This window comes from Uloborus diversus, chromosome 1 (assembly GCF_026930045.1).
Source record: "Uloborus diversus isolate 005 chromosome 1, Udiv.v.3.1, whole genome shotgun sequence".
NCBI lineage: Eukaryota > Metazoa > Arthropoda > Arachnida > Araneae > Uloboridae > Uloborus > Uloborus diversus.
Window position 1 is genome coordinate 225483278 of NC_072731.1, and position 18839 is coordinate 225502116.

At 39.2% G+C, this 18839-nt stretch overlaps 1 protein-coding gene across 1 annotated transcript in view; it reads left to right on the plus strand.

Moving 5' to 3' along the window:
* The window catches only part of LOC129218984 (uncharacterized), a gene marked incomplete in the record, with an annotated part of 259059 nt that overhangs the window by 164757 nt on the left and 75463 nt on the right, over window positions 1-18839 (plus strand). Inside the window, 3 exon segments of the mRNA XM_054853306.1 lie at window positions 640-683; window positions 3426-3533; window positions 17523-17758. Coding sequence (XP_054709281.1) covers window positions 640-683; window positions 3426-3533; window positions 17523-17758 — 388 coding nt within the window.

The following is an 18839-nucleotide window of genomic DNA, read 5'->3' on the forward strand; positions in this document are numbered from 1 at the left end:
ACTTTCTATGTTTTTGTACAGTTTACAAAAATAAAGAAAGTGCCTACTTGAATAAACAAAGAGCTTACCCACAGCTGTACCATATTTCTCCTTCATAATACAAAATAATGTTAACATTATCTCGGCAGCTACGATTTGTTCTCATGAGAAACTCCTGCATTACTTAAAATCCATGTACACATAATTTATTTTAGGGCCATAATGGCCTGATCGGTAAGGCATCGGACTTGTGACCGTAGGGTCCCTGGTTCGGCCCTAGCCGGTCGAAGATCCACCGTCTTCATAAAGGGTGACTGGAGGACGTTAAATATGCTCGTGTTCAAAAAGTCATCCAAGTGAAACGATACCTCTGGGGGTGCTACGCCAGAAGTTATTCGGTTTCTGGTTTGGTTCTAAATTCTCGAACTGTCCGTAGATGGTGCTGCCATTTATCGTGTTGTCTGAGCGAAATCGGACTTCAACCTAACATAGGCGTTCGATTAAACGATAGCCGTATCTCTCTGCCTTAAAATCGAATAGCATTGCTACTCGGGCTCGAGCTCCCGAGTGGCATAAGTAACAACAACAAACTGTTCTTGAATAACCATAAAATTAATTTAAATGTTTAAATGATCAAATTTTATTTTTTTCACTTTGCAGACTCATCACGAAAAGGCAAGAACACGTGGTCAATCTTGCGATTGGTAAGCATCGATATAAGTTGATAAATTTGGCTTTCATATTTTCCAGTCTTTCTGTACAATTTCGCTATAGATTTTTATCGTAAAAGTAGTTATTAGGTTAATTTTCTACTTTCTCGTAATATTTTTCATTGAACATGAACTTTTCTTTTCTTTCACGATTTTACCATTTCACGCAATTAAACCTTGTTTTATTTTGGTTGTCCTCTAATATTTTTTCATCATCATTTATATGTATGCGCTATTGTTTGTATTTTTCATCATTTCAGTTAAAAATGAGGCAAATCATTACTCGCATATAATAATTGAATAAATACCTTTGTGCTTGAAAATTAAAATAAGATACAACAACATTACTGCACACACGTGTTTCGGTAGTTACTAGGACCTCATTTTTCAGTGCAAAAGAAATCAGCTAATAATACGTTGTTAGATCTTATTTAAGGGGGTCCGGGACACAAAAATCCTCAAATTTTGCAATTTTTTTTTATAATTTGAAAAATTGCTCCGTTTTTTTCTGCTTAAGAGGACGTTTGAATCTTGTTTCTACCTTAAATAGAACGAAAGTTATAGTTATTTTTGTTGCATGCATCTAACGAATGTGTACATAACTTTAAAACTTTAAACGCGTTTTTCTCCATGATGCAATTTTTAACGATTTCTTGCATTCAAACTCTTATAAGTCAGGAACCGATAGAGATAAACTAATGAAACTTGGAGCATATCTTTTTCAAGCAATTTACTTTAATTTTTATTCGGCGAATTTGAAAAAAACGTTTACTTCAAAAATTATGATTTAAAAAAAAAAAGTATCTTCGAATTTTTCGAAATTTTTCTTCAAATATTTTTTATTTTTTATTGAATCAATATTTTTAAAATCGCCGAATAAAAATTAAAGCTTAGATATTTGTGCATACTTTTTTGAAAAAAAATTGAAAATTGACCAACAATATTTTGAGTTATAGCAATTTAAAGCAACCCCATTTTTTTGAAAAAAACTAATTAAATTTAAATAAAAAAATAATTTTTTTTCATATTTATGTTATGATTTTGCTTATTAAATAAATGATGAATCAGTTCAAAAAATTTCAAAACTCTAAAGTACATAATAAAAAAATTTTCAAAATGTGTCCCGGACCCCCTTAACTTGCATACAGCTGCATTTTTGTTTACTTGTTAAAGAATTTTTGTTTTAGAAAATTTACAATTTATTATCTTTAGAATACATTTTGCAAAAATAAAATAATCGTACTCACAACCCGCCAAAACGTGAAAATCTGACTAATGTAGGTGATGTTCTAGCACAATTTTCCGGTACAAAATTACGTAATTTTTCAAAAAGTCGTGTCTATGTGAACTGAATTGTGCATTAATTTTTATAAAATTTTTCTCGAAATGCACTCTTGACTTCTTGTTTGACCATCGATGAGATGAAAAGGTGAACATCCGGTGTACAGGATGAAACAGCTGCATGAATTAGTTTGCAACGATACCAATCTGCTGTTATAGCCGTACGTTAGCCTCGAAATTAAGCACAGTCGCATTGAGATGATCGAAACTCGCGCACTAAGTTTTTCCTATCCCTCCTTCATTCAGACAGAATCATCTTAACAGGCCCCCATGCCAAACTTGGTCGGACAGTATAGTACAACGGTTATGTAGATAATGGTTATAATTTAACTGACCAGACTTAACCCATGTAAAATTCCGTTTGTTTCTTTAAATTAAAAACGAACTGCGTTTAAATATCATATCTTAAAAAATAATATGATAGAGAGAACCGGAAGAAATGAAATAGATGCATTTATATCTCGAAATAAAATCTGAGAAATGAATTCTTACGGTCTATCTAGTTAATGTAGCAGCAAGAGTCTAAAGCTGCTACATCTGCTGGACAAGGGAATTGATTAGAAGTCTATAAAGTATAAAGAGTCACCTATGACGCGATATAAATAATATGTCTCTCCTACAAAAGTATTCTGATGTAAGTAATTTTTGTCATTGTGTTCTGCTCGGTCTCAGCTGGAGATTTTTCTTTAAACAAAACGTGACCCTGTTTCCCAAATTTAAATTTCAAGCTTACTTGGTATATTTTATAGTGGTAAATCATCTTACACGTTTGATTATATATTGTTGTTATCTGAGCTTATGCTGATTTCACACCATCTGCGAGAGTTTCAAAATACGTTATTGTCTTCTCTGTTACAAAACATTATTAGTGTGGTTTAAACCAACAGAGATGGCTTTCATGTTCTATTTTACGTAACAACGCAAATGACAAAATAAGATCCTCAATGAGAATAATTTTCGGGGATGAAATACATCGCAACTAATCACTAAGCGGCTGGTTACAACCGACGAATTTTATAAAAGTATGCCTTACCAATGTCGTGCGCAGAAAGTCTGCTACAAAGATTTTATCTTTCGCAGTTGGTGTGAGACCAGTATTACTTCTATATTGAATTAGTTTACTGTCAAACCTCGTCAATTCGAACACACTTGAAACGAATTACTGCTAACACGAACAACTTTTTCAATCTTCAATCGTGTTTTTTCGGAGAAGACGAACTACGGTTGAGATGAATTAATTTTAAAGGTCCCCTTGATTTGTTTTAACAAGGTTTTACTGTATTTAATTTTAACACTGAATAAATTTGTTAGTCTCTAAACAACACTATTTTTCTAAATTGTTGGTTCGTTTAATGTAAAACTGATTAATAAAAGATAGCTTTTTCTTACATTTAGTTCGATCGTTCCGGTAGAGGAAAAAATGAATCTATATGTGGACTAGAAGAAGTTCTCAGTAACCTTCGACCATCGGAGTTCATAGACGAACACCTCGCTAAATACAAGGTATGAATGATTTTATTCCTCAAAAACATGTAACTGAAGTTTACAATCAAACATCTTTACGATAAAACAATATGCACAAAAATTTACGATCCAACATCTTTTGCCACGAATCCTTTTCACCTGGATCTATAATTTTGCCACTGCAGATCACATATCTTCGCAGCATTCACATCAGTGGTGCCCAACCAATGGCCCGCGGCCACTGATGATCCTTGTGGCCGTTGTTCTGTTCATATAACGATTCAAAAAGTATGCACTACAAACTTCTTACTTCAAAAACAACCAATCTTCATTCGGTATTAAGAACGATTGCAGCAAATGGTCAGAAATTGATTTGTAAAAGACAGTGAGGAACTTTGTATTAATAAAATAAGCATTGTAGTAAGGTCAACAATTCTTGGTTTTTAATGAATGTTTTGAAAATGCGTAGGAGCTGATGAAAAGAGAAGGGGCTAAAGATGTGATTGCAAACAAAACCGAACTTTTAGAAAAGATCATTCATGTGTGGAATCATCATCCTCAAATGCATCAGAAAGTACAGTCTTGCATTGATAGCATACCGCGCAGAATTAAAACTCTCATAGCGGCTAAAGGTGGCTCAACAAAATATTATCTGTTCATTTTTACATTTTCTTCATTTTTGTTCAAGCTTTAATAAATACATATTTTTCCTATAATTACGATGTTTCATTGGTGTTACCTATAGATACTGTTACAAATTCTGTAAATAGTAATTATTGTAGTAACGTAACCTGTAAATAGTTTCCCGTAATGAATATACAACCCCTTTTCATTCGGCTGAAGTATACGATCCCCTATTTCCTTTTCTTTTCATTGATAAAATTTGATAACGGTCTACGCATTTCGAGAAGCAGTAAGAATGTTGTGGAAACTTTTTCGATGTTTATAAAAGCGTCCCGCGTGATAAAAAGTTTAGTTTCGATTGAAAATTCGAACTGAGAGCGTATTTGCTCTGTTTATGGCGAGGCGTTTCGCTGTGTTGTTTTCGTATTTGGAAGTAAATACGTGTGTAACCGGTGAGTTTACGGTGTTGAGTGATATTTGTTTAATTGCTGATGATTAATTTAGCAGTTGTTAACGATTTCTTCTGTACATAGTGTAAATAAAGCTCCTGTGTTTTATCAAGAACGGTGTCGTCCTTTCAAGAAAGTTGGAAGTCTCGCCGGATCCGTTACAATTGGCACCCAACGTGGAGCTTCTTCTGGACTTTCTTGGAGTAAGCGTGACTTCGGACATTTTTTTTCATAAAGACTGTTTGAATTTATAGACTTTGTTTTTATGGTGATTACTCGCGCTTTGGATGACCAATTAAAACAACTTCTGGAAGCAATTAATGCTGTGAAAAGTGACTTGACCGAAAGTTTGGCGGCTAATCAAGAGCAATTGAAAAATGAATTGACGACTAACCAAGAACAATTAAAAAATGAATTGGCGACTAACCAAGAACAGTTGAAAAATGAATTGGCGACTAACCAAGAACAGTTAAATAGTGATTTAACTGCTAAAATTACTACAAGTCAAGATGAAATAAAAAGTGACCTAACGTCGATGAAAACCATGATGGAGAATCAACTAACCGCCATGGGAGATAAAGTTGATGCTCTGGAAGAAACATTTGATACTGTGGAAGAGCGTATCGCCAATGTGGAAAATAAGTTGGAAGAAGAAGACAAGAAATTTACTTCATTTAAGGAAGAAATAATTAAAGACATGGAAAGGAGATTGGCGACCGCGGAAAGCAGCTCTGTAGAGTTTGGCGCTCCCACATCTGTTGCTCGACCGTCCATTAAACTGGCCACATTTTATGGGAAAAGTTCGTGGCAGGTGTACAAGACCCAATTCATGATAGTGGCGGAAGCGAACGGATGGGACTCTGCTACCAAGACCTGCCATCTTGCAGCATCCCTGAGAGGTGACGCAGCGGACATTCTTCAGACCCTTCCGGACAGCCAGCGCCTGGATTTCACCGCCCTCACATCTGCGTTGGAGCTTCGCTTCGGTGAGAAGTGCCAGAAAGATTTCAGCCGACTCCAGTTGAAGTCCCGTTTCCAGAAAACCGGGGAAACCCTGCAAGAGCTAGCGGCGGACGTCGAGAGACTGTCTCATCTTGCTTTTTGCGACTGTCCTGCGGATGTTCGAGACAACCTGGCACTCAACTACTACATCGACGGGGTTCGAGATCCGGAAATCCAGAAAGCTCTACGGATGGCGGATGTCAAAGACCTGAATTCTGCTGTTGTGTATGCGATGAAGTTGGAGGCCGCCCAGCAAGCAACCCGTGTGGATCGCCATCCCATCCGAACTCTGGAAGCTGATGAGTCTGATTCCAGGTCGTCCCATCCCGCTGAACTTGAGAGACAACTCGGTGACTTGGCAAGACATCTGAACAGCATAGCAGCCCAAAAGAAACAAGAGCAGAAGTGCTGGAAATGTGGTAGTGAAGGGCACCTGCGAAGGAGTTGTCCTGCTCGCCAAGCTACGCGAAGGAAAGAAATCACCTCCACCAGAGCTCTGCAGATTTCCTCTACTAGTAGTGGCAGAGTGATGGACTTTTCATTTACGCCCATGTAATTGGGAATCCTTGCAAACTGATTATCGACACTGGAGCCAATGGGACAATCGTTAGGACAGATGTGGTTCGTGAATTTGGATTGAAACTGTTGTGGACATCGCCACGCGTAAGTCTCCAGACTGTGACAGGTGACAAAATTGAGATTGAGGGTAAAGTGGACTTGGAAATAGTGTTTGGGAATTCCACCTACCATCATACGGCATTCGTTGTGGATATCACGGACCCCTTCATTCTCGGATTGGACTTTTTAAAGAAATACGACTTCACCCTTGACTTCAAGACTAATGAACTGCACTCGATGAGAGAAGACATAACCATCTTCAACGTTGAAAATGATGTAAAATCCGCTCATCAAATAATAGCCCAAACAGATTTATCGATTCCCTCAAGGTCAGAATCATTAATACCTGGCTCCATTGAAGAAAGCAATAGTTTTCGATTTGGACTCATTGAATACCCTAACCTAAGCAATAGCCTAAAAGGAGTGCTGGTAGCATCTACGCTTGTGGACCTTTCTAAGGATGTAATTCCTGTGAGAGTCGCCAACGTAACTGAAAGGCCAAGGAATATCCGAAAAGGTGAAGTGTTGACAACTTGTACTTTAGTAAACTGCATCATTAGAAGAATCAATTCCCCCGAGACTGTGTCTTCTGAGTCCTTGACATCGAAGTTAATTGGGAGTGCTTCATTATCGAAAGATCAAAGAACTGCTGCGGAACAATTGGTGGACGACTTCAAGCATCTGTTTTCATCTACATCGGAGGATGTGGGCCGGACGAATTTAACGCAGCATAGGATCTACACTGGAGAACACCCCCTATTAAACAGCATCCAAGACGACTAACGTTCGCCAAGAAGGAAGAGGTTGAAACTCTCCTGAAAGAGATGAAGGAGAACGATGTAATCGAACCTTCATCCAGTCCTTGGGCCTCTCCCATCGTCTTGGTCCGAAAGAAAGATGGCTCCACCAGATTTTGTGTTGATTACCGACGGATGAATGAAATCACCAAGAAAGACAGTTACCGTCTTCCACGGATAGACGACACCTTGGACACTCTTTCCGGACACAAGTGGTTTTCGACCCTGGACTTGAAGAGCGGCTACTGGCAGGTTGAGATACACCCTGATGACCGAGAGAAGACAGCGTTTACAACTGGACAAGGTTTATGGCAGTTTAAAGTGATGCCCTTCGGCCTCTGCAATGCACCAGCTACGTTCGAGCGTCTTATGGAGACTGTTAAGAGGACTTTCCTACGAATCATGTCTGGTCTACTTAGAAGATATCATCATCGTGGGACGCAGTTTCGAAGAACATCTGGCAAATCTTAGGAAGGTGCTGCAGAAGCTTAAGGAAGCCAATCTGAAGTTAAGCCCGTCCAAATGTAATTTGTTCCGCCGGGAAGTGAACTACCTTGGTCACATCATCTCTTCTGAGGGTGTACAAACCGATCCAGAAAAGGTATCCGCGGTCAAGAGTTGGAGTCGTCTCGAAAACAACCATCAGCTGCGAAGTTTCCTGGGGCTCTGCACGTAATACAGGAAGTTTGTGAAGGGTTTTTCCAACATTGCATGACCTTTGCATAAGCTGACGGAGAGCAAGCAAAAGTTTGAATGATCCAAAGAATGCGAAGATGCATTTCTACGACTGAAGGAGGCTTTAACATCAACGCCTATTCTCTCATATCCACAGCCTGGAAAATCCTTCATCATAGACACTGATGCGAGCCACGAGGGCATCGGAGCTGTTTTATCCCAAGAAATTGACGGCAATGAACACGTCATCGCTTACTGGAGCAAATGCTTATCAAAGTCGGAGCAAAATTACTGCGTCACCAGAAAGGAGTTACTGGCCATAGTGAAAGCTGTAGAACACTTCCATCATTACCTCTACGGCCGAAAATTTCTGCTTCGGACAGATCATGCCTCATTAACTTTGCTTTTGAACTTCAAAAATCCGGAAGGTCAGATAGCCAGGTGGACACAGCGGCTCCAGGAATATGACATGGAGATCAAGCACCGAAAAGGGTTGTCTCACGGTAATGCAGACGCTTTATCAAGGAGACCCTGTCCGGAGAACTGCAATTATTGTTCTCGAATCGAGAAACAGTATTGAACGACTACTAGCCCTACTGCCTATCAGGTGACAGTGACTCCAACATCATCAAAACCTGATCCATGGAGTGACGACCAAATTCGAAAAGATCAACTTGAAGACCCCGACATAAAACCAATTTTGGAGTTCATGGAGAGGGACAGTCAGCGACCTAGCTGGCAGGACGTTTCCATCTTCAGTCCTGCAACAAAAAGATACTGGGCTTTATGGAACTCGCTCCATTTACGGAACGGCGTGCTACACCGAAAATGGGAATCTGATGACGGCAAAGCATCTAGGTGGCAGTTACTACTTCCCCGATCAAGGATTTCGGATGTTCTGAAAGAAATACATAGTAGTGCGACTGGAGGACATTTTGGTGTGTTGAAAACCCTCAATAAAGTTCGGGAGCGCTTCTTCTGGAGCAAGACGAAGGATGACGTGGAGAAGTGGTGCCATTCTTGTGACGCCTGTTCTGCTCGTAAAGGACCGAAGAAAAGAAGCAGAGGGAAGCTACATCTGTACAACGTTGGAGCTTCTTTCGAACGAATTGGGATCGACATCCTGGGTCCTCTACCAAGAACTGCTGATGGGAACAAATACATTCTTGTTTCCATCGACTACTTCACCAAATGGCCGGAAGCATATCCCATTCCAGAACAAGAAGCTACCACCGTAGCAGAGACTCTAGTCCAACATTAGATCTCGAGATATGGAACACCTTTGCAGATTCATTCTGATCAAGGTAGGAATTTCATCTCTGCTGTGTTTAAGGGCCTATGTCAAATTTTCGGAATTGAGAAAACTAGGACAACACCACTACACCCACAATCGGACGGCATGGTGGAGAGATTTAACCGCACAATCCTGAATAATCTCTCACTTATGGTCTCCAGAAATCAACAGGATTGGGACAAGAAGCTACCTTTGTTCCTGCTAGCCTACCGCAGTGCTGTCCATGAGACTACCGGATATGCCCCATCTCAGATGCTCTTCGGACGAGAGCTTCGGCTACCTTGTGATCTCGTCTTCGGTCGTCCTCCGGATGCGCCTGCATCGCCTGAGGAGTACATCTAGGATCTCCAGGCCCGGTTGGAAGACGTTCATAACTTCGCACGAGAGCGAATCAACATCGCGGCGGAGAAGATGAAGACCCGATACGACACAAGGTCTACTGGACATGAATTCAACGAAGGCGACAAGGTTTGGTTATGGAATCCCATCCGACGGAAAGGTCGGTCACCCAAATTGCAGTCGCATTGGAATGGACCCTACAAAGTCCTTAACCGACTAAATGACGTCGTAGTGAGGATCCAAAAATCACCTAATGCAAAGGGGCTAATGCTAGGGTTGTACATTATGACAGGTTAGCCCCATACTATGACCATAGTTCATGAGTATTACGTAAACAACCATGGTTGATAACATAAAAGTTGTAGATAATTTTTTTGCTTTTAATGTTTAGTAATATTTCCTGTTATTATTGTGTTTCCTATGCATTATTGGTTATTATTTAATGTGTGTATTTGTGAACTTGTGATAGAAGTTTGCACCCTTTCTGGGGATTGTACTGCCCGGGGACGTGCAGTCCTTAGGAAGGGGGCAATGTTACAAATTCTGTAAATAGTAATTATTGTAGTAACGTAACCTGTAAATAGTTTCCCGTAATGAATATACAACCCCTTTTCATTCGGCTGAAGTATACGACCCCCTATTTCCTTTTCTTTTCATTGATAAAATTTGATAACGGTCTACGCATTTCGAGAAGCAGTAAGAATGTTGTGGAAACTTTTTCGATGTTTATAAAAGCGTCCCGCGTGATAAAAAGTTTAGTTTCGATTGAGAATTCGAACTAAGAGCGTATTTGCTCTGTTTATGGCGAGGCGTTTCGCTGTGTTGTTTTCGTATTTGGAAGTAAATACGTGTGTAACCGTTGAGTTTACGGTGTTGAGTGATATTTGTTTAATTGCTGATGATTAATTTAGCAGTTGTTAACGATTTCTTCTGTACATAGTGTAAATAAAGCTCCTGTATTTTATCAAGAACTGTGTCGTCCTTTCAAGAAAGTTGGAAGTCTCGCCGGATCCGTTACAATACTTACGTGGTGAATAATATGAAAATACATTGTCTATCGTAAAAACCATAGCTGTACAGTATCACCTGATAATTAAGGTTTTCCAGAAAATCTTATGCTGCGTCTAATAATATGGCCAGGGACTGTATATGTAAATTTTATATGTCTTTTGCCCCTCGAAAATCATCTTCATATAAAGTGCGGCCCTCGGGTTAAAAAAAAAAATGTGTTGGCACCACTGATTTACATGAAGGTCATCGGCATCTCAAGATTCATGTTCACGTCCTTTTCTTCTCTAAATTTTCTCACATTAATTTATCCTATTGAGGCTTAAATGCAGACTAAAACATTGAGTTTTCTAAAAAAATTTATTTTTTCTGTTAGCAATTTTGCTGCAATACCTACGAATTTTCGTGCTAATTAGACAAATCGCTAAGACAGAGGGGCTCAGAAAGGGGGGTTGTCACCCCTCCCCCTTACCCACATGGAGCCTCTGTTTTGAACATTCTTGCCAATCCGAATATGGTAGTTTCTATTTAGGCAAAGACTTTCTGAGAAAAGAAAACCCTCAGTAGGTAAACTTTGGCTGAAAGAGTGGTGACAAATTTCACTTTTTTCGACTTCATTCAAGTATATTCCGCATTCTATTTTAAAAACATCTGAACGACTTTTTCCTGATCTAAAATTTAAATTTTTCAATATAGTAACCATGATTTTATTTGTTACTCAATTGAATTAAATGCTGCTTATGATATTCGGTTATTTTCAATCCACCAAACAAACTGCGTTTTTATTTCCTTCTCTTAGATTTTCTAATTCTAAAACTTAAACCAGCACACACACACAAATGTATGATGTAAGAATCCTAAAACCAGTCAAAAATTCTAACGAGTTTTTCTTCATTTTTCCCTTAAGGGCACAAAACTAAATTCGGCCATAAAACCGGTTGCATACATATACTGACAAATAAAGAAAAAATCTTTTCATTTTATAAAATTATTTTCGTTTACTTCAAGCAGAAATTGAGTTCGAATCACATATGATAGAGTAATAACCTTTTCCACAAATGCAACAATTAATTTCAACTTGGTAAAATCTAAACATTTGAAATGAGAAACATTTTTAAACGAATTTGTTTGTCTGGCAGATTTAAAACATATTTTCATGATAGAAAAAAGCACACAATGCGATTTTTTAGTTGGTGGTTTCAGTAAACAACTCTGCTGTAGTCAGAATGTTTTTCTCCTGGAAGGTCATTAATCCCTTCTTTGTTCATCATATCCAGTCTATTCAGAGTCACTTGTGCGTAAACGCAACTGCGAAATTATTTTTTATTTTAATTTTCGATTTCTTGAACCCCGTTTCGGAAGAAAAAAATTTCTTCACTTTTGATTTCGCTTCATCTCTGAAAGACCACCAAGATTTTTAAGTCAAAGTCGAATTGTTTCAGTTTAAGCTTGGGAAGACTGAATTTTCCTTCTTGGACGGAAGCAACCATTAATTCGTTCAAGCATTCAATTTCGCTTTCTAATTTAACCGTCTGGAAATGTAACCTAGCATCTCAAAACTTGCATGCAACATTCTGAGGATTTATGGTCCTTTTCAAACATTTCTCCGTTCATTCTGTAATCTCACGCAAGAATTAATATCTTAATCAAGTGATTCTACAGCTTTCTCTTCTCCTGATTGAGCAATAATTAAACCTGATTTTTCTAATTTTTCCTTTGAACTTTCCTTTCAGTTAGAGTCATTGTCCCAGACAGTCTCTGATTTAGAGGAAATTTTATAAAGGCCCAGACATGCCTTTGCAACTAACCCATGCAAATTTTCAGATTTCAGGATCCAAATCCTGAGGATCTAGGATTCTTAAAAAAAAAAATTTAGAATGGCGGACCAGCATTGTAAAACAAATTCCCATGTTTGGGCTAAGGTTGGAGAAAATGGACAGGAAGCCTGAAATTTTGGGATCTTAACAGCCTTTACAAAGGTTTTATTCCATGGTTGATTTTACGTTCTGGTATTTTTGTGAGTCTGAGCTCTTTTGACAAAGCGAGGTGGAGAAATCTTTTCCTGGATTTTAGGTTCTCATACACTCTGAACAAAAATAATCCAAAATCTCGACCTTTTTTAATTCTAATGCCTAAATACTTGCTTTTAAAGGGTTGCTGTTGCAGGGCGTATGTATTGATTTTGAATTATATTGTGGTTCTCAACTTAGGGAGCTTAGAAGCATTTCAAGAGAGGTGTGAGTCATGGACTTACTTCAAGAGAGGACGCCTCCCCTCTTTTCTAAATATGAAATATTTAAAATAAAATAAAGAAGAAAAACTAAGAAATTTTTTAAAGTAATGATAAATTCACGATTGATTCAATTTCTAAACTTACCTAGGTGTTCCGCTGTAGTAACTTTGTGCCTAGTTTTAAAAATATATTTCTTTTGGAGCTCATTGAAAATGTTGGTGTTTCATTAGTATACTAGTAAAACGTCGCACTGCCAGGAAAGCCCCCCCCCCCCTCTAAGAGCAAGGGCGCACCCCTCCCTAAATATCGCAAAGCCCCCCCCCACCAAAACAAATAACCTAACCCTCAAAACAACCCCCCGCAGTCTGTTCCATGACCCTCCCTGGGTGGGCACCCCTGGCACTGCAATACCACTATGAATGTAACACAAGGTAATATTGCGTCAAAACCACTTCTCTTCTACAAATTCCTCATAAAAAAACATTCTTTCTACTGCAGAAGTGTGTTATTACATCCTCCAGCCCCACCCCTTTCGCTTCCGGCCTGTCATTTCAAAACATTTCAGGCGGCGAGGACAAAAGGTACTCACTGATAGCATTAAATTGAAGAAAAAAAATACATTCGAAAATGTATTATTATATTGCTTACAAAATTTGGGGAGCGGGAATCGACTTCCCTGAGTGACCAAATGGCGGGCTTTCCCGCCTTTCAATTTTCAGTTGGATACGCCCTTGGCGTGAGTGTGTAAAAGATGAAATTAAATTAAAAACAGATAGTAATTTAAAATACACCGCCAGCTCAGTTATTTGCCATGAATCTTTGAGTTGAACTGCACCATTGCTGCGGTCACTCATCTGGTGTGCTAATTCTACATTAGCTACAAGTTTGTTTGGCTCTTTTGGCTCCCTTAAGAGGTTTTCCGCCTCCAGCTCAGTTACTTCCTATTCCGGGCTGATGAGTGCTAATAAGCACGAAACTGCAGTCCTCGGATAGAATAACTGAGCTGGCGGTGTATTTTATGTATTTCTGCCTTAGCCCTGTCTTAGGGCGGTAACTTACTGCAAGATAGTAATTTATTGAATTATGTTGTCACATGTGAATATGTATTAAATAGCAGTGTCAGTCCTCCTATTGTTGTGAAAGTGACTGATGAAGGGTGGGGGGGTTGACATCAAACTCACCAGGTCCTAGTTAACCCCCCAAAAATTTGTATTTTTTTCTTTGCTTCTAGAATGTCATATGTTCTAAAAAGAATAAATTCAAGAAAAAGTTTTGTGTAGTAATGTTAGATTTGGGGCGTGAAATTTTCTAGATTTGTACTTTATAACTCGCTTGAGTGAACCTGATCACCTTCAGTTTTTCATTGTACTTGTACTACTCGTATTAAACACATATGGTGGGGAGGGGGGGGGGGACACTGAACCTTTGAACACTGACTTCATGTCAGTGTTCAAAAGGTTACAGAGTGCGAAAGGTTGAGAACGACAAGCATAAACGGGAGGGGGACGTGCCCAATCCTCTCGTAGGCACCCCTGATATAGAAAACGTTCCTCATATCAATAAAATTCCAGAAATCTGCATCGAAAAAATTTGAGTTCTCTAGTGAACAAACCAGGTTGCCGTGCTACAAACACGAAAGGCTGCATTTTCAATACTAATCTGCCTTATAGACCTCTATTTCGCGTATCCTTGTATTATAGTATAACCCGCTTATCCGACCCTCATTTATCCAGATTTTTGGATTATCCGAATCAAATTTGTAGCTTTCAAAAAATATATAATGTTATTATAATTACATTATTTTAAACAATAATAGCAAGAACATAACAACATGTACGCCGAACATTCGCACTTTATTTTGTTTAAACGTACAGCTTCTGCATAGATTGGAGAGTAAATTATGGTAACCTAACAACCAAAGCAGCTAAACTATAATGATAAGGAGTTAGATTGACCGAGTTTCATTCAAACGATTCACATATTCGTAGCCGGGATTCTCGCCAAAGAGGGGAAAGCATAGATAAAACAAAATAAGGGTTTTGATTCTGTCCCTCCCCCCCCCCACCTACACCAGACCCCAGAAATGGCTTGAAGTTAAAGTCCCCCCCCCCCCCTGCTATAAAATTGCTATTTATGGCTGATGATAGGGAAGAATACGCAGTTATGCTCTACCAGATTTTTTTTTTCTTTTTTTTGCAATCGAAGTCCTAAAAATGTAATTTTAAAAAATCTCTGGTGACAAAAGGAAGGAATGTGGTGATAAACAGCTCTCTTCCAAGGATGAGCTACACCCATGGATGAGTTCTATGTTAAAAAATTATGCGGAGAAAATTTTTTTTATATTTTTAAATGTCTTCTAAACAATGCTATGCAATTTTTCCGCTAAATATGTTTTTTGTCGTAATGAACTCTGCTTGCTTATTTAAAGATTTGCTTTAGTAATTGCCCACACTACCCTGATTTTCAATCATCCGGTTTGTCTTCGGTCCCAGTTAGTCCGTAGAAACGAGGTTGTACTGCACTTTCAAATCAGGTTGCGAAGAAAACACTTTAAATTGAGCAGGAGTTTTAGAGCAAAAAGCAACTTTTTCAAATGCATTCAACGGGTAATGCTATTTCCACATTATGTTAGTCTTGCAATGCGTCATAACATTTCTTTTGAATTACTAAGTACAGTAGACTCCCGATTATCCGGACTAATATGGCGGATTGGCCATCCGGATAACAAGAAATCCGGATAGGATGGAGTTCCATCTTCTAACTCCATACCTACTTAATTAAAAACACGTGTAATTACATATTTTAGAGAAATAACAAAAGCAGAAGTAATACTTACTGTTTTATTTCATAGATAAGTGTCTTGTGCAAAAGTGACCGCGAGACAGCTTCTAACTAATGTGCCACCTTTGTTATTGTGGGATCAGAATGCACGGAGGTTGCGGGCAGGGGTAGAAAATGAAAAACATTTTGGTATTATTTATTTTCTCTATGCACTTCCATGACCAGTTTTTACAAATGCCCGATTTCAAACATTCTTTACTACGCCGGATAGCACGGAGTCCGGATAGTCGCGAGCCGCATAATCGGGATTCAACTGTACTTTGCAACTACTATTTTTCTTTTCATTGACAGGGCATGCTCTGGTCAGAGTTCGTCTTTCTCTGGGAAGGTCGCACTCGCAACGATTCCAAAGCACTGCTACGAAAAAATTCCAAGCGACAGCATAAGTGTGTTGTGCAAAAGTGACCGCGAGACAGCTTCTAACTAATGTGCCACCTTTGTTATTGTGGGATCAGAATGCACGGAGGTTGCGGGCAGGGGTAGAAAATGAAAAACATTTTGGTATTATTTATTTTCTCTATGCACTTCCATGACCAGTTTTTACAAATGCCCGATTTCAAACATTCTTTACTACACCGGATAGCACGGAGTCCGGATAGTCGCGAGCCGCATAATCGGGATTCAACTGTACTTTGCAACTACTATTTTTCTTTTCATTGACAGGGCATGCTCTGGTCAGAGTTCGTCTCTCTCTGGGAAGGTCGCACTCGCAAAGATTCCAAAGCACTGCTACGAAAAAATTCCAAGCGACAGCATAAGTGTCTTGTGCAAAAGTGATCGCGAGACAGCTTCTAACTAATGTGCCACCTTTGTTATTGTGGGATCAGAATGTACGGAGGTTGCGGGCAGGGGTAGAAAATGAAAAACATTTTGGTATTATTTATTTTCTCTATGCACTTCCATGACCAGTTTTTACAAATGCCCGATTTCAAACATTCTTTACTACGCCGGATAGCACGGAGTCCGGATAGTCGCGAGCCGCATAATCGGGATTCAACTGTACTTTGCAACTACTATTTTTCTTTTCATTGACAGGGCATGCTGTGGTCAGAGTTCGTCTCTCTCTGGGAAGGTCGCACTCGCAAAGATTCCAAAGCACTGCTACGAAAAAATTCCAAGCGACAGCATAAGTGTGTTGTGCAAAAGTGACCGCGAGACAGCTTCTAACTAATGTGCCACCTTTGTTATTGTGGGATCAGAATGCACGGAGGTTGCGGGCAGGGGTAGAAAATGAAAAACATTTTGGTATTATTTATTTTCTCTATGCACTTCCATGACCAGTTTTTACAAATGCCCGATTTCAAACATTCTTTACTACGCCGGATAGCACGGAGTCCGGATAGTCGCGAGCCGCATAATCGGGATTCAACTGTACTTTGCAACTACTATTTTTCTTTTCATTGACAGGGCATGCTCTGGTCAGAGTTCGTCTCTCTCTGGGAAGGTCGCACTCGCAAAGATTCCAAAGCACTGCTACGAAAAAATTCCAAGCGACAGCATAAGTGTCTTGTGCAAAAGTGACCGCGAGACAGCTTCTAACTAATGTGCCACCTTTGTTATTGTGGGATCAGAATGCACGGAGGTTGCGGGCAGGGGTAGAAAATAAAAAACATTTTGGTATTTATTTTCTCTATGCACTTCCATGACCAGTTTTTACAAATGCCTGATTTCAAACATTCTTTACTACGCCGGATAGCACGGAGTCCGGATAGTCGCGAGCCGCATAATCGGGATTCAACTGTACTTTGCAACTACTATTTTTCTTTTCATTGACAGGGCATGCTCTGGTCAGAGTTCGTCTCTCTCTGGGAAGGTCGCACTCGCAAAGATTCCAAAGCACTGCTACGAAAAAATTCCAAGCGACAGCATAAGTGTGTTGTGCAAAAGTGACCGCGAGACAGCTTCTAACTAATGTGCCACCTTTGTTATTGTGGGATCAGAATGCACGGAGGTTGCGGGCAGGGGTAGAAAATGAAAAACATTTTGGTATTATTTATTTTCTCTATGCACTTCCATGACCAGTTTTTACAAATGCCCGATTTCAAACATTCTTTACTACGCCGGATAGCGCGGAGTCCGGATAGTCGCGAGCCGCATAATCGGGATTCAACTGTACTTTGCAACTACTATTTTCCTTTTCATTGACAGGGCATGCTCTGGTCAGAGTTCGTCTCTCTCTGGGAAGGTCGCACTCGCAAAGATTCCAAAGCACTGCTACGAAAAAATTCCAAGCGACTGCATCCTGAAAGAAAAGCCACCCTGACTCGCACCATTTCCCGCATCATGAGTCCAACGGAAGATAGTACGGGGGAAGGTTTGGTCTTCAGTTTTGTTAAAGCCCAAAGAGAAAGCCCCGGTACTGAAGATGCGGAAGCCGACCACAGGTCAGATTTTTTAAAACTTACATCTAGTAGAAGCATTTTTTTTTCTCATGTAAATCGGTTATTTTATCTCTTACGCAATAGTAAGACGATAATAAGCCGCCATTGGCTTCACTACTTGTATTCAAAAAATAATTTGCCCGAAGCGAATCTCAGTTGTAATTAGTTTAGATCAATGTTGGAGCATATACATTCTGTGACTCTGAATCGTCCAAGGGTAATAGAGAGCTATATACATTATCATCTGCAGCCTCAAATACATGTTGAGCTTTTAGCGGTTCTAATGCTGACATCAGACATATTTTTCCTTTCGTATGTTCCCATTCAGGGCCGTATACAAAAGGGGGGGGGGTCTTATGTTGCACCCCACCCCCAACCCGCAAAGTTCGATTTGACATTAAAATGGTCATTCATATTTAAAAATTTCCAAAAAATATTGTTCTAAAACTCAAAATTCTTTTATATGTATATTCTTTACTAATAATAAAGCTGAAAAAGTCTCTTTGTCTGGATCTCTGTCTGTCAGGATCTCTGTGACGCGCATAGCGCCTAGACCGTTCGGCCGATTTTCATGAAATTTGGTACAAAATTAGTTTGTAGCATGGGGGTGTGCACCTCGAAGCGATTTTTCGAAAATTCGATTTTGTTCTTTTCATATTCCAATTTTAAGAAAATTTTACCGAGCAAATTATCGCAACGTGGACGAATAAATTACGAAATTATCATAACGTGGAACCGTAATATGAGCAATCAAATTAATGTAGCAAATTGGTGAGAAATTCATCATCCATTATTTGTAAATATACAGGTGAACCAAATGACCTTTTAGTTTTTCATCTAAGGGCAAAGCCGTACGGGTACCACTAGTAATTGCACAAAATGCTTTCATAAAAGACAACCCCACGACTTGAAAATTAGCACAACTTTCTTTATAGTTCGTAAACTCTGCATAAAAGCTTTTAAACCCTCCTTGAAATTATTTTCTGGTTCGGCCCTAATCTCATCCCTCATTATACAGTTCGAAGTGAACTTTCAACCATTATGTTACTACAAATGCAGGACTATCGGTGATATTTTTTACGTA